This window comes from Muscardinus avellanarius (assembly GCF_963383645.1).
Source record: "Muscardinus avellanarius genome assembly, chromosome: 4".
NCBI lineage: Eukaryota > Metazoa > Chordata > Mammalia > Rodentia > Gliridae > Muscardinus > Muscardinus avellanarius.
The window spans coordinates 127,940,717-127,954,774 of record NC_137789.1 but is presented as its reverse complement, the minus strand read 5'-3'; the positions used below and the strand labels follow the sequence as shown (position 1 = coordinate 127,954,774).

The 14,058-nt window shown below is 41.4% G+C and overlaps 1 protein-coding gene across 1 annotated transcript in view; it reads right to left on the bottom strand.

Annotated features, from left to right (window-relative positions):
- Positions 1–1,787, bottom strand: part of LOC308261937 (uncharacterized protein) — a gene marked incomplete at both ends in the record, with an annotated part of 85,352 nt that extends 83,565 nt beyond the window's left edge. The window contains 3 exons of the mRNA XM_080694124.1: positions 5–154; positions 330–492; positions 1,620–1,787. Coding sequence (XP_080550250.1) covers positions 5–154; positions 330–492; positions 1,620–1,787 — 481 coding nt within the window. The remainder of the gene's footprint in view (positions 1–4; positions 155–329; positions 493–1,619) is intronic.
- Between the last annotated feature and the right edge of the window lie 12,271 nt (positions 1,788–14,058).

Below are 14,058 nucleotides of genomic sequence, written 5' to 3'. Positions count from 1 at the left end.
CCACCATTGGTTTTCCTCAGCTCCTCCACCAGGCAGCGGGCTTCCTCTTGAACTTGGTCCTCAATACTTCTCTTCCCCATCCCGAAATTCCTCAGGGTCATGAGTGAGAAGCGACGCATCTCTTTCCATCTCTTTCCACTGCTGAAAACAATTCCTACATGGAAGGTAAACAGGGTAGGAGGGAGCAGAAGTTGGACCTAACACGTGACAAACACACGGATGAGCAAGCACTTGTTAAGAAGCTCTTAAAACTCTATTTTCCACCCCCCTCATTCCTACTACCACTGCCCAGTATACACTCATGCACACACATGCATATATGCACTTACCATGGCCTTTATCAGTCTTTTCAAAAACTGGAGAAACCCCTCTTCCAGAAAACTCCTCCCCAAGATCAATCAGGGCTTCCTTCACAGCTTCGTGTCCATGCAGCACCACGGAGGGCTTGCTGCCCAGATACAGAGTGAACACAGGGCCATAGACTTTAGAAAGCTGAAAATACAAATGTTGCTGAAAAAAGTCACTATTTAGTCTATCTATTTAACCTGATTCTGACTGGTATTATTATTGTATGTTTATGTTTTAATTCTACCATACACAGCTTTAGGAATTTTTGGATTTCATACACAATTTGATGGTTATTTTGATAGCTGCCACTCACGATGGCTTATCATGTGCCACACAATGGGCCAAGTAGTTGGTGTGCAGATTGCAATTAATTCTCATATAAACACATTTGGCATATTTATTTGCCTTATTTAAGATAGAAACTGAAGTCAGAAAATTTCAAATTCATTCTTGTGTCCCACAGCTAATGTATAGATCTTGAATGTGCCTATATTCAATAGTTAATGCTTGAGAAATGTACTTTCCTCCCCCATCACCACCTTGCTTCTGGATCAACTCTAAAGCTCTTCTCACAGAGATCCTGACAATCCTGTAAGGAACTCTAAAAATCTGTATTTTTAAATAAAAAGCCTAGCCCAGTGTGGAGTCTGACTAAGCACCACAGACAGAGCTCTAGGACAGAAAGCATCTCCAGCAAGAACCATTCCTTCTGCCCTCCTGCAGTCTCAGCCCCAGATAAATGATTTGAACAGAAACGAAAAGGATTCTGACACCATCAACTGGATGCTGACTCATCGCTTGTTTCTCTCACTCATTGTTCCATACCATACCCACAGCTATTTCCTTGACCCAGGACATAAGTTGATTCTTTAGAGAATTCTATACTAATGCAATCCTGTACATAACACAGGGTGTATACTGTACATGACTTGTCAAAGGAAATCTCTGATTGCAAACACTTTCCTTACCACTGACCTTTAGCAAAAATCATAGTAAATGGCTATGAAGCAAAGCTGTGAAGAAGCACTCACAATGTTCCATACTTTGATTTTGATTCTCCAAAACAAGGACCTAAATGTTTTCCTACTCATAAAATGGATTGCATTTTGCCACAATTTCTGAAAATGACAAACTGGAAAAAGCAACAAGTAAGCCAGAGTTTATAGAAAATATTTTGCTTTACCTTAGTGTGCCTCCAGAGATATATCTTATTTGAAAACAGATTATTTGCTCTTCTTAGCAAGCCACAGAGGAGCATGAAGCATACTTACCTTGGTTAAGGTTTTGCTGATGTTCTTCACATCTATCTGCAGAATATTTCCAATAATTGGGAGAGGAGTGGGACCAGGTGGGAGCTTCCCTCGCTCAGCACTCTGTCTCCAGAAGGAAATGAGCAGCAGAGAGATGAGAAGAAGCACCAGGACCACGACGAGACCCATTGAATCCAACTCTCGTTACTGAGACGGCTATGGGCCCACAGTCTAAAGCTTTTATAATGCTCCCTGATGATTCAATATTTTCTTTGAAAAGGGAGTGACCAATCAGAATGAAGAACATTAATCTGACTTCCAAGTATACTTTGTCCCAGTGACAAAGATAAGAATAAAATGGGGATTTTTTTTTACAGTGCCCGTCATGAGGTTTATGATTTAAATATAATTGTTTGGTGAATAGATACTGGCAATTAAAATCATAACAATGACCTAGATTCTTCCTGTTATGGTTTGGATCTGGACAGTTTCCCCAAAACTCATGGATTAAAGGCTTGGTCCCCAAAACAGCAATGTTCAAAGGGGAGGACACTCTTGGACAGTGATTAGCTCATGAGACCTCACCAGTAGATTAATTCATTGATAGCTGGATGGACTAGTTGTTTCAAAATGGCTTAGAAATGGCCCTTGAGTTTTGACTAATAGAGACTTAAAGAAACGTTGCCAGGGAGGGAAGATGATGGAGTTGAATTAGACAGCAAACCTTGACTCTTCCATATACCAACACTGAAGCAGTAAGAGAACAGCTGATCAGAGGGTGGTGACCTAGTGAAAGCACTAAGACACAATCCTAGGCTGTAAGAGGCTTGGAGAGCTCAGAAATTTTAACTACTAGAACAGAAAAAAAATTATTCCCCACGCAACCCCGACCAGGGCAGGTCAGCAGAAAGAGTAAAAAAAGTGGGGGGAGGAGCAAAACCAAAAAGAAAACTTTGCAAACAATAGTATATAAAAAGAAAAAAAAAAGTCGGGCTGAGTTAAGCTGGAGCAAGAGTTTCAAAGCCACTAAGTGAGAGAGAAATGCACTGCTTATCTCAAATTGCTGGTTGAAAAGCTGCAGGAGAGTCATTTGATAGAAATCATGCCTAAGCCACCCTCTTCATCTCATCTACAGACAGCAACAAATACTATCACAGGGAACACTTCTGAAAACCCAGTAATCTGCATAGAGGGATTGCTGCTAGCTGAAGTTACTGAATCCCTCTCCCCCAACCAAACTAACCCTTGTGTTTATAGTCAATTGATTTTTGACAAGGGTACCAAGAAATGGGATGGGAATAAACAGCCTTCTCAACAAATGTTGCAGTAACAATACAGCTCATCCTTGGTGGCCCTGGAACCAGCCTCACTCCTCCGCAGGCTCTGGTCCCGGCCTCGGAATTCCCCAGAAACAGCCTTGATCCTGGCCTCAGTGGCCCCGGCATTGGCCTTACCCCTTGGTAGGCTCCAGTCCCGGCCTCGGAGGCCCCAGCACCAGCCTTGCCTCATGGAGGGCCCCAGTCCCGACCAGGCTGGCCCCAGCACTGGCCTCACCCCTCAGCAGGCTCTGATCCCGGCCTCGGAGGCCCCAGCTCCAGCCTTGCCTCATGGTAGGCCCCGATCCCGGCCTCGCTGGTCACAGCACCGGCCTAACCCCTTGTCAGGCTCCGATCCCGGCCTCAGAGGCCCCTGCACTGGCCTTGCCTCATGGCAGGCTCTGATCCTGGCCTCACTGTCCTCAGCACTGGCCTCACCCCTCAGCAAGCTTCTGTCTGAGCACCCTCTTCACACAGCATGTTGTTCTAAGTTCCCAAGCATGCGCAGTGGTAGCGTTCTGCCTCTGGAGTAGAAATAACTCCAGATCTTTTGAAGAAATATCAAAAGATCCAGGTGTGTTGCATCAGATCTCTGCCTCTCCTAAGTACTGGCCGCTGCTGTTGCAGCTGCCTCTACCAAACTCTTTTCCCATACTGCATGTTGTCCAGTATTCCTGAGCATGTGCTATGGTAGCATTCCATCTTTGGGACAATTTCTTCAGAAGATCAAGGTAGGTTGGATCAGATCTCTGCTTCTCCCAAATACAAGCCTCCACTGCCATCGCAGCCACCACTGCCAACACCGCCTTCCGCCTAGGTCTCCATTGAGCTCCCTCCTTACAGATGATGTCCAGGATTCTTAAGTATGTAAGAAAGAAGCAGTCCCCCTTCCCGGAGAATTTTTCCAAAAGTTCCAGGTCAGTTGGATATGTTTTGATGTTTTGTCTGCATCTCCAGAATCCTGGCTGCCACCGCGGCCATCTTGACCCCTCTTCAATGTTTTTTCTTTTTTCTTTTTTTTTCTTTTTCTTTCTTTTCTTTTCTTTTCTTTTCTTTTTTTTTAATAAGAGAAGATTGTATGTGTGGTTTGAAGAGGTTGTGGGATCAGGCAGTCGGTAGCAATGAGTTTTTTCTCCCTTCCAAGAGCAGAGTCCAACAGCCTCACTGCGCAGAGCAGGATCTGCTGTTCTAAGGATCACGGCCCAGCACAGCACAGGAGCACTGAATTATTCAGTACCCATGGCTCGGCCTCCCACCCAGCACCAGGCCTTCCTGGGAACAGACCGGGCCGCTTGACCCCAATCTGGCACCAGGCCTTCCAGGGAGCAGGCCAGGCTGCCCACCCCCAGCCCTGCACCGGCCTTCTGGGGAGTGGATAGGGCCCCCCACCTCCAGCTTGGCTCTGGGCCTTCCAGGGAGCCTTCCCGGGAGCAGTCCAGGCCCACCATCCCCAGCCCAGCTCCAGGCCTTCCAGGAAGCGGGCCAGGCTGCCCACCCCCAGCCTGGCTCCAGGCCTTCCCCGGAGCGGGCAGGCCACTCGCCCCCAGCCCAGAACCGGGCCTCCTGGGATCAGGCCGGGCCACCTGCCCCCAGCCCAGCTATATCATAACTTTTTTATATTAATAATATTTTTAACTTTTTTGTTATGACTACATGAAAGATAATTAATTATAGCAGAGAAACTATTATGGACTACTAAAGGAAATAAAAAATTATTTTTTAAAAATTAAAATAAACTATATATACCATATTTTAGCTGTGATAAAAAATTAGAGCTACAAGCTGTGGGAAGCCAGGGTGTGGCACGTCAGCCCAAGATGGTGCCCGGGCTGACTGCCAAGGATGGTGGTCTTGGCTGGTGCATGCGCTGTTGGTCTTGGCTGGCACATGCGCTGTTGTTAGTATCATGCGCCTCATGCATGGACTGTGATGTAATGCCTCGTGGTTAGGCCAGTATGCCTATGAGGTACCTTCTAGGGAGCATGGGATGGACATGGGCAGAACGGGATTGGTGGATATTTTGGGAACAGGCTTGGTATGGTATATAAGGAAACTGCTGTGGGGAATAAAGAGGAAGTAGCTTCATCAGCAAGTCGGCATTCGTGTGTTTCTTCCCTAGGCTCTGCTGGTCAGAGCCTTAGGGTCGTGACAACAAATATGAATAAAATGTTTTATCTTTCTTAATGGGTTATTACTATTGTTCATAAGTAATTCTCTATACTTATAGAATTAGTGGGAAAATATTCTGATAAGAACTTCAGAGATGACAGCCACTTTCAAAATTTATCCATCATCTTTATTCCATAAAGTAATTTTTATATCCATTTACTCATTTTCTACATTAATTTCATCAAAGCTCTTGAAATACAAGTTGGTATGGAATCATTTGATTCATATTTTGTAGATAATAATAGAACTTGAAGGACTTGGAGTGTACTGATTTTGGATAAAAGCTAGTCCCTGTTGCTTTTATTTCTGTTACATACCTTGGACTTGGAATGAGCATTTTAAAAGTGAGAGGTATTCAAAGATGCCTTGAAATTGTGCACCAGAGTCCAAGCAGGGGCTGGCAGCTGCTGGGATCAGTGGCTATCAGAGACCAATCCTAGCAAAGGAAAAGTAGAATCTTTCTGAGCTAGTGACTACAGAAAACCATTATCAAAAACAATTCCACTTCCAGGAAGATGGCGATGGAGAAAAGTGGCATTTATGAGTCGCACTAATAATCGATCTCTATTACCACAAAATAAGCACCTTTCATAGCCAGAAAACATCATCAGCAGAGAAATAAGAACTGTAAATACAAGGGACAGAGAAAGAGGGCTGAAAGAACAACCAGACACCAGAAAAGAAACCAGCCTGCAGTGCTGTGGCCAGAGCCGTGGCGCGGAGTTGCGCCGGTGCCATCTTCCCTCACAGCACCAGGCTCCAGAGAAGAGGAGGACTCAGAACTGAGCTCAAAACCAGAGAGGAGATACGCTGGCCTCACAGCCAAGGACGTAGCAGCAGCGCCATACTGCCAGAGGGAGTGGCAAGTATACCGGACAGCTCCAGATCCACGCACTCAACAAGACTCAACAAGCCACCAGGCTCCAGACAGGAGGGGTGGACAGTGAGCTGAGGTGAACAGCTGTGGAACAGCTGGGTGGTATTCAGCAGTTTTTTCAGTGCAAGGAGCATCTAAAGCTCCCAGGGGGTGGGCTCAGCACACCCTGCAGGGATTCAGAGCAGAGCTCAAAACCAGAGAAGAAACAAGCCAGCCTCACAGCCAAGGGCGTGGCAGCAGTGCCATAGTGCCAGCGGTGGCAGCAGCGAGTTGACCAAGTCCACTACAGCTCCATCAGCGCACTCAACAACCATGAGTCAAATTGCAGCCCCTAGAGGAGAAATCCCAGAACTGCACTCCCAGGGACTTGCGCAGATAGTTTCCCTGGGTCAGATATTTTTGCAGTCCAACCCAGTGGGGGAATAGCGATGGCAGAGATATCACACCATAGTTGCAGCTCCCCATGGGAGAACGCCCAGCCTTGCACCCCCATGGTCTAAAGCAGCCTCGATTGACTCCCTGGGTCGGAGATTTTGTTATACAACCCGATAAAGGAGTACTTGTGACTGAGATCCCACAGACTCAAGATCCAGAGCACCTTAAGTGAAGTCGTAGTGACCCAGGGAAGAACCCAGAGAAGGCACAAACTTCCGAAATCATGGGAAAGAGGAATAACAATGGAGCAATGAATTCAGACAACCCCACAACATCAGAACCTGATAACACAGAAATTGAGAGATCTCTAGAAGATCAAATCAGGAATGTAACTGTAGAAATAACACAGGACCTTCGAAAAGAATTCAGAGAGAGTCTAAAAGAAATAAAGGATGTAATCACTGAAGTAAAGGCCTCAATTCAAAGTATAAACAATTGATTAGACCACATGAAGAATAGAATCTCACTCCTAGAAGATGATCAGTCCAAAAATGAATGTATAGTTTATAATTTAGAAAAAAAATCCGGCAACAGTAATTTGACATTGAAGAAATATGGGCCCATTTTAAGAGAGCTAACCTAAGAATAATTGAAATAGAGGAGGGAAAAGAAGGTGAAATCAAAGGGATCTATAATCTCTTCAAGGAAGTGATAGCAAAAAATTTTCCATAGAGCAAGAGGTCAATACACAGGTCCAGAAAACTTATAAAACTCCCTTTAGAGAGGAGCAGAGAAGAGGATCCCCACACCACACAATTGTCAAAATGACTAATGTAGAAGCCAAAAAGAGTTCTTAAAGGCAACCAAAAAAAAAAGGCATTTAAGTGATATTCAGAGGCAAACCAATTAGAATCACTCCAGACTTCCCAAACCAAGTCAAGAAAGCCAGAAGGGCGTGGAGTAACATATTCCAAACTCTGAAAGAAAACAACTTCCAGCCAAACCCAGCAAAACTATCTATCAAATTAGATGAGGAAATAAGAATCTTCCATGACAAAAAGAAACTCAAGGAATTTATGTCTTCAAAACCAGCGCTAGAGAAAATACTCCTGGAGATTAACTGCAAAGAAGAAATGGGTAATACACGCCAGAACCAAAGAAACAAGAATTCCCATCCGGCAGACAACTAAGCAAAGAAGAATAAACAGTATCTCAAACAGAAATAAAATCTTAACATGTTGGGAATTAAAAATTATCTCCCAATAATCACCTTGAATGTAAATGGCCTCAACTCCAAAATAAAAAGACATAAAGTGTCAAAATGGATTAAAAACCAGAATCCATCCATCTGCTGCTTACAAGAAACACACCTTACAAGTAAAGATAGGAACAAACTCAAGGTAAAGGGCTAGAGCAAGGTAATCTATGCTAATGAAACTTAAAGACAAGCAGGAGTAGCAACTATGATATCAGACAAGTTAGACTTCAAATCCAAACTTATTAGGAGAGACAAAGAAGTTCATCTTTTACTGGTAAAATCCAGCAAGAGGAAATAACAATAATCAACATCTATGCCCCAAACATAGGTGCAGTTACTTTCATAAATCAAACTCTTTGTGACACATAAATCCCAATGCAATAATACTGGAGACTTCAACACACCTCTCACAACATTAGACCGATCTTCCAGACAAAGGGTCAGTAAAGATGCCTCAGAACTAAAGAACACCATTAACCAAGTGGACCTGTTGGACACATGTAGAATATTTCACCCAACTACAATGGAGTTTACATTTTTCTCAGCTGTTCACAGAACCTTCTCCAAAATAGATCACATCCTGGGACATACAATGAGCACTAGCAAATTTAAAAAATGTTACATACTTCCCTGTGTCATTTCAGACCATAATGGAAGGAAACTAGAAATCAACTATAAGAAGACCCAGAGAAACAACATAAACATGTGGAGACTGAACACCACATTTCTTTTTTTTATTTAGTTTTTTTCTTTATTGAACATAAGTAGTATACATTTAAATTATACTTGGTGCCCCCTCCCCCCCACCCCTGTTTTCACTCCCCCCTCCCACCAATGATTGTCCAGGGTAACCATGCCATATTCATAATTTTACACATATTTGGATGTAGACCCTCATTAATCAAGTTCAGTCTTCCTCCTCCCCTATCTTTCCATTCAAGCTTTGCTAGTATTTCCCCTCCATTACATGGAGTACCACTGGAATCCTCTATGTTCCCTAGTTTGGGCATATTAGAGGGAACATATGTGCCTTCTCCTTCTGTGCTTGGCTGATCTCACTTAACATAATGCTCTCCAGGACTTTCCATCTTCTTGCAAATGATATGATTTAGTTCTTTTTTATGGCTGAATAGAATTCCATTGTGTGTATTTCCCAGAGTTTTGCTATCCATTCATCTGTTTGATGGAGACCTGGGTTGGTTCCATATTTTGGCTATTACAAATTGTGCTGCTATGAACATAGGTATGCATATGTTGCTATAGTTCTCTGAATTCAACACTTTAAAAAAAAACAACCAGGAGTGGTAGGGCTGGTTCGTATGGTGGATCTATTCCTAGCTTTCTTAGGAATCTCCACACATATCTCCATAGTGGCTGAAATAGTTTGCATTCCCACCAACAATGTAAAAGAGTTCCTCTTTCCCCACATCCTCACCAGCATTTGTTGTTGTTTGATTTCTTTACGCTTGCCACTCTGACTGGGGTTAGATGGAATCTCAGGGTAGTTTTGATTTGCAACTCCCTGATGGCCAGTGATGTAGAACATTTTTTCATGTATCTATTGGCCCTTTGTATCTCTTCTTTTGTGAAGTGTCTATTTAGTTCATTTGCCCATTTCTTGATTGGGTTGTTTGTTTTCCTAGTGTAGAGTCTTTTGAGCTCCTTATATATTCTGGATATTAGCCCCCTATCAGAGTGATGGCTGGTAAAGATCTTTTCCCATTCTGTAGGCTTCCTCTTTAGGTTATTGATAGTTTCCTTTGATGAGAAGAAATTTTTAGTTTGATGCTATCCCACTTGTTAATTCTTGCTTTAATTTCCTGAGCTTTGGAGGTTTTGTTGAGAAAGTTACTGCCTGTGCCAATATGTTGTAGTGTTGAACCTATGCTCTCCTCTACTAACTTCACAATCTCAGGTCTAATTTCTAAGTCTTTGATCCATCTTGAGTTGATTCCTGTGTTTGGTGAGATATAGGGGTTTAGATTCATCTTTTTACAAATGGTTAGCCAGTTCTCCCAGCACCACTTGTTGAAAAGGCTGTCTTTTCTCCAGCATATGAGTTTGGCCCCTTTGTCAAAAATTAATTGACTAAAGATGTGTGGGTTTGTTTCTGTATCTTCTATTCTAATTCACTGGTCAGTATATCTGTTATTGTGCCAAGGGAAGAACCCAGAGAAGACACAAACTTCTGAAATCATGGGAAAGAGGAATAACACTGGAGCAATGAATGCCCACAACCCCACAACATCAGAACCTGATAAAACAGAAAATCAGAGATTTCTAGAAGATCAAATCAGGAAAATAACTGTAGAAATAATAGAGGTGCTTCGAAAAGAATTCAGAGAGAGCCAAAAAGAGATAAAGGATGCAATTAATGAAGTAAAGGCCTCAATTCAAAGCACAAACAACCGATTAGACCACATGGAGAACAGAATCTCGCTCTTAGAAGATGATCATTCCAAAAATGATCACATAGTTTCTAATCTAGAAAAAAATATCCGACAGCAGGAATTTGACATTAAAGAAATATGGGCCCATTTTAAGAGAGCTAACCTAAGAATAATCAAAATAGAGGAGAGAAAAGAAGGTGAAACCAAAGGGATCAACAATCTCTTCAAGGAAGTAATAGCAGAAAATTTTCCAAACATAGAGCAAGAGGTCGATACACAGGTCCAGGAAACTTATAGAACTCCCTTGAGACAGGATCAGAGATGAAGTTCCCCACGCCACATAATTGTCAAAATGACCAATGTGGAAGCCAAGCAGAGAATCTTAAAGGCAACAAAAACAAAGGGCCAAGTGACATTCAGAGGCAAACCAATTAGAATCACTCCAGCTTCCCAAACCAATTCATGAGAGCCAGAAGGGCTTGGAGTAACATATTCCAAACTCTGAAAGAAAACAACTTCCAGCCAAAAATTTCCTACCCAGCAAAACTTTCTATCAAATTAGATGGGGAAATAAGAAGCTTCCATGACAAACAGAAACTGAAGGAATTTATGTCTTCAAAACCAGCACTAGAGAAAATACTCAAAGAGATTAACTACAAAGAAGAAATAGGTAACACTCACCAGAACCAGAGAAACAAGAGTTTCCATCCAACAGACAACTAAGATTGGTTATCTGTGGAGATTCATTATTTATGTTAGTCTTTTACCTATCTCTAAATGGTATTGTTTGCCTTTATTGTTGTTAATTTTTAGGATTTCTAGTTGGAATATTAATATACCTTCATATATAGCATTTGGAAATATTTTATCCCATTCTATTAGTAACTTTTTACTCTGTTTACATTGTCTTTGGATATACAATATTTTTTTTATTTTTTAGGGAGTTTGTATACTCTTCTGTTGCCTGTGCCATTGAAATCATATCCAAGAAATCACTGCCAATTTCAATGTTGTGAGGTTTTATGACCCAGATTTTCTTCTAAAAGTTTATAGTCTTAAGATTTATATTTAGGTCTTTTATCTATTTTGAGTTAATACTTGTGTATGGGATTAGGTAAGGGTCCAATTTTATTCTTTTCCATGTAAGTATTATTTTTCAACAATATTTAGTTAAAAGATTATTATTTTCCCCACCAAATGTTCGTGGAAACCTTGTCAAAAATAACTTGACAATATAGGGAAGAATTTAGCTCTAGGCTTTTATTTAACTCCAGTGTTTTATATATCTGCCTTTAGAACAGTACTACACTGTTTCAATTATTGTAGCTTTATATGGTTTGAAATCAGAAAATATATATCTTCTAGCTTTGTTCTTTTTCAAGATCGTTTTGGGTATCTAGAGTCCATATTCCATATTAGGATAGATTTTTTTCTGAAAAATAAATATATAAATATATGATAGTTTCACCTAAAAAAAAAAGAAAAAAATATTTTCTGGTAAGAAAGAAAGCAAAAAGAAATATTGAAATGTTATCTTTAAGTCATCAAAAGCTTGGTATCAGACAAATGAAACTGTTATGTGAAATTATCATTTTTAATTTTGGATAAATTGCTATAATACTAGATGTCAACCACTAGCCAAGCATGGGAAGGAGGGATGGGGAGAGAATGGGGTGGGGATCGGGTGGGGGCTGACTGGGCAATGTGTGCATGTATGTCTACAAAAGTTTGTATCCCACTATGATGTATGAATACAGTGCACCAATAAAAAAAAAATTAAAAAAAAAAGAAAAAAAAATTTTTCTTTGTACTCTATTTTTACTCAGCCATTAAAAAAAACTCAAGTACATCATTTTTAGGGAAATGGATGGAACTGGAGGACATTATGCTAAGTGAGATTAGTCAATCACAAAAAATAAGAAAGCAGATGCTTTCCCTAATATGTGAGAGTTAGGGAGAAATGGGTCATAGGAGGAACTCTAGATGAAAAAGGAAATCCTATAGAGGAGCAAACAAGGCAATCTAAAGGAGGAGAAAGGAGGAAGGAGGGGGGAAGAGGAAAATCTCTAAAACACCAATGTACTCAAATATATCGAAGTCAACCACTAAGCCAAGCAAGGGAAGGACAGATGGGGAGGGAATGGGGTGGGAATTGGGTAGGGGTTAAATCAGTGATGTGTACAGATATGTACACACAAGTTTTTTTTACCCCGATATGATGTATATAATGCACCAATAAAAAAATTTAAAAAATTAGGTGTATTCATTTTGAGTCACCCCCTCATGCCATTTTGGCATGGGGCTGTATTTCTATTTTCTGTATTTCTATCTTTCTAATAAACTTCTTTAAATCTTCAAAAAAAATTTAAAAAAAAAAACAATTTCATTCTTTTCTCCACACTCCAGTATCTCAAAACTCAACTCCCCAGACTGCCCAGCCAGACCACCCAGGGAAATCCTGTGACTACAGCTGAATTATAACCAAGAAATGACAAGACCTCTTTCAGGGATCCCAATGGAAAGAAACACTCTCTAAACCATTATGAGGGAAATATTAACTCAATTGCTCCAGGTAAGTCACTAGGCCCCACAAGCATTAAGTGATACTATCCTAAAGACCTAGAGTTGCAAGGACATTTACACCATAGCTAAGCATGTATAAGAGGGCTGCATTACCTGTAGGGAGGTAAATAAACAGGCTCTAAGGAGACAAAAAGTAGGTGGGAAAATACCAGAAATCAGACCTTTCCAAAGTATTCAGGTTAACTAAACAGAAATGCCAAAGCTGAAACAAGTTAGCTACCTTTTAGTAGTAGTTGATCACATTGACAACTGAATGAGGTGGTCCCACTTTGAAGCTCACTGGTCAACAATGTTATTGAGGCATTACTAGAAGCCATAATTCCCCACATGGATTAGTTGAAAACATAGATTCAGATAATAGAATCCATTTCACTGCTGTTGTTACTAAAGGTCTAGTAAAGGATCTAGAAATTACATAGGAATACCATACACCCACAACACACACACACACACACACACACACACACACACACACACACACTAGTAAAGTAGAAAGAATGAACCAGACACTAAAAAATCAAATAATTAAGTTGATCTTAGAGACTAGACTCCTATGGAGGAAACGTCTCCCAATTGCCTTTTTAATGTAAGAACTACTCCCTGTAAGGGTATCAGCCTGTCACCACATAAAATTCTCTATGGGCGCTGGGCATGATGGTGCACGCTTGTAATCCCCGCACTTGGGAGGCGGAGACAGGAGAATTACTCAGGTTCGAACCCACCCTCACTGGCTTAAGAGACCATGTTTTCAAATAAAAATATAAAATAGGTCTGGGAGTGTAGCTCAGAGGTAGAAGGGTTCCATTCCCCAGTACCACCACACACAAAAAATTCTCTATGGGCTGCCATACTTGAGTTCAAAATCAGACATACCAACCATAAATACTAAAGACCAATCTCTCAGAAATTGTGTGCTGGGTCTCTCCTCTTCCTTGTCCTCAGGGTACAAGGATTGCTAGTTCAACCCAGCCTCTTGAATTTCTGGAGCACCCTCATCAACCTGCTGACCACAACTTAATAAAGACTTGGAAGGAGGACAAGCTCAAGCCAGCCTGGGAAGGGCCATATCAGATGTTACTTATGATTGAAATGACTGTTTGCACTGTGGAAAGAGTTTGGACTGATTATACCTGGATTAAAGGGGCCACACCTCCTATTCAGAAGGGACAATGGTCCATCACTCAACACCCACACCCTCTTCTTAGTTTTGGTTCTATTAAGCCTCCAGGTATGAAGTAGCCCTTGTTCTACCAAATTAACCATTAGTGTAACCATAGGATAAAACCTTCTAACTGTAAGGTTTAGTGGTTTTCAAGGCCTATCTTGCTGCCTAGAATCATACTGGCTAATGAAACCAAATAATCAAAATCAATTTCTTTGCTCTAGCTGGGGAAAGATCTGGTGGACCATTTGATAGGGAAGGTAGACCATCCTGCCGTATAAAGCTGCTTCAATTCTGGGAGGGAGGGCAAAAAAAAAAAAAAGAACCCTG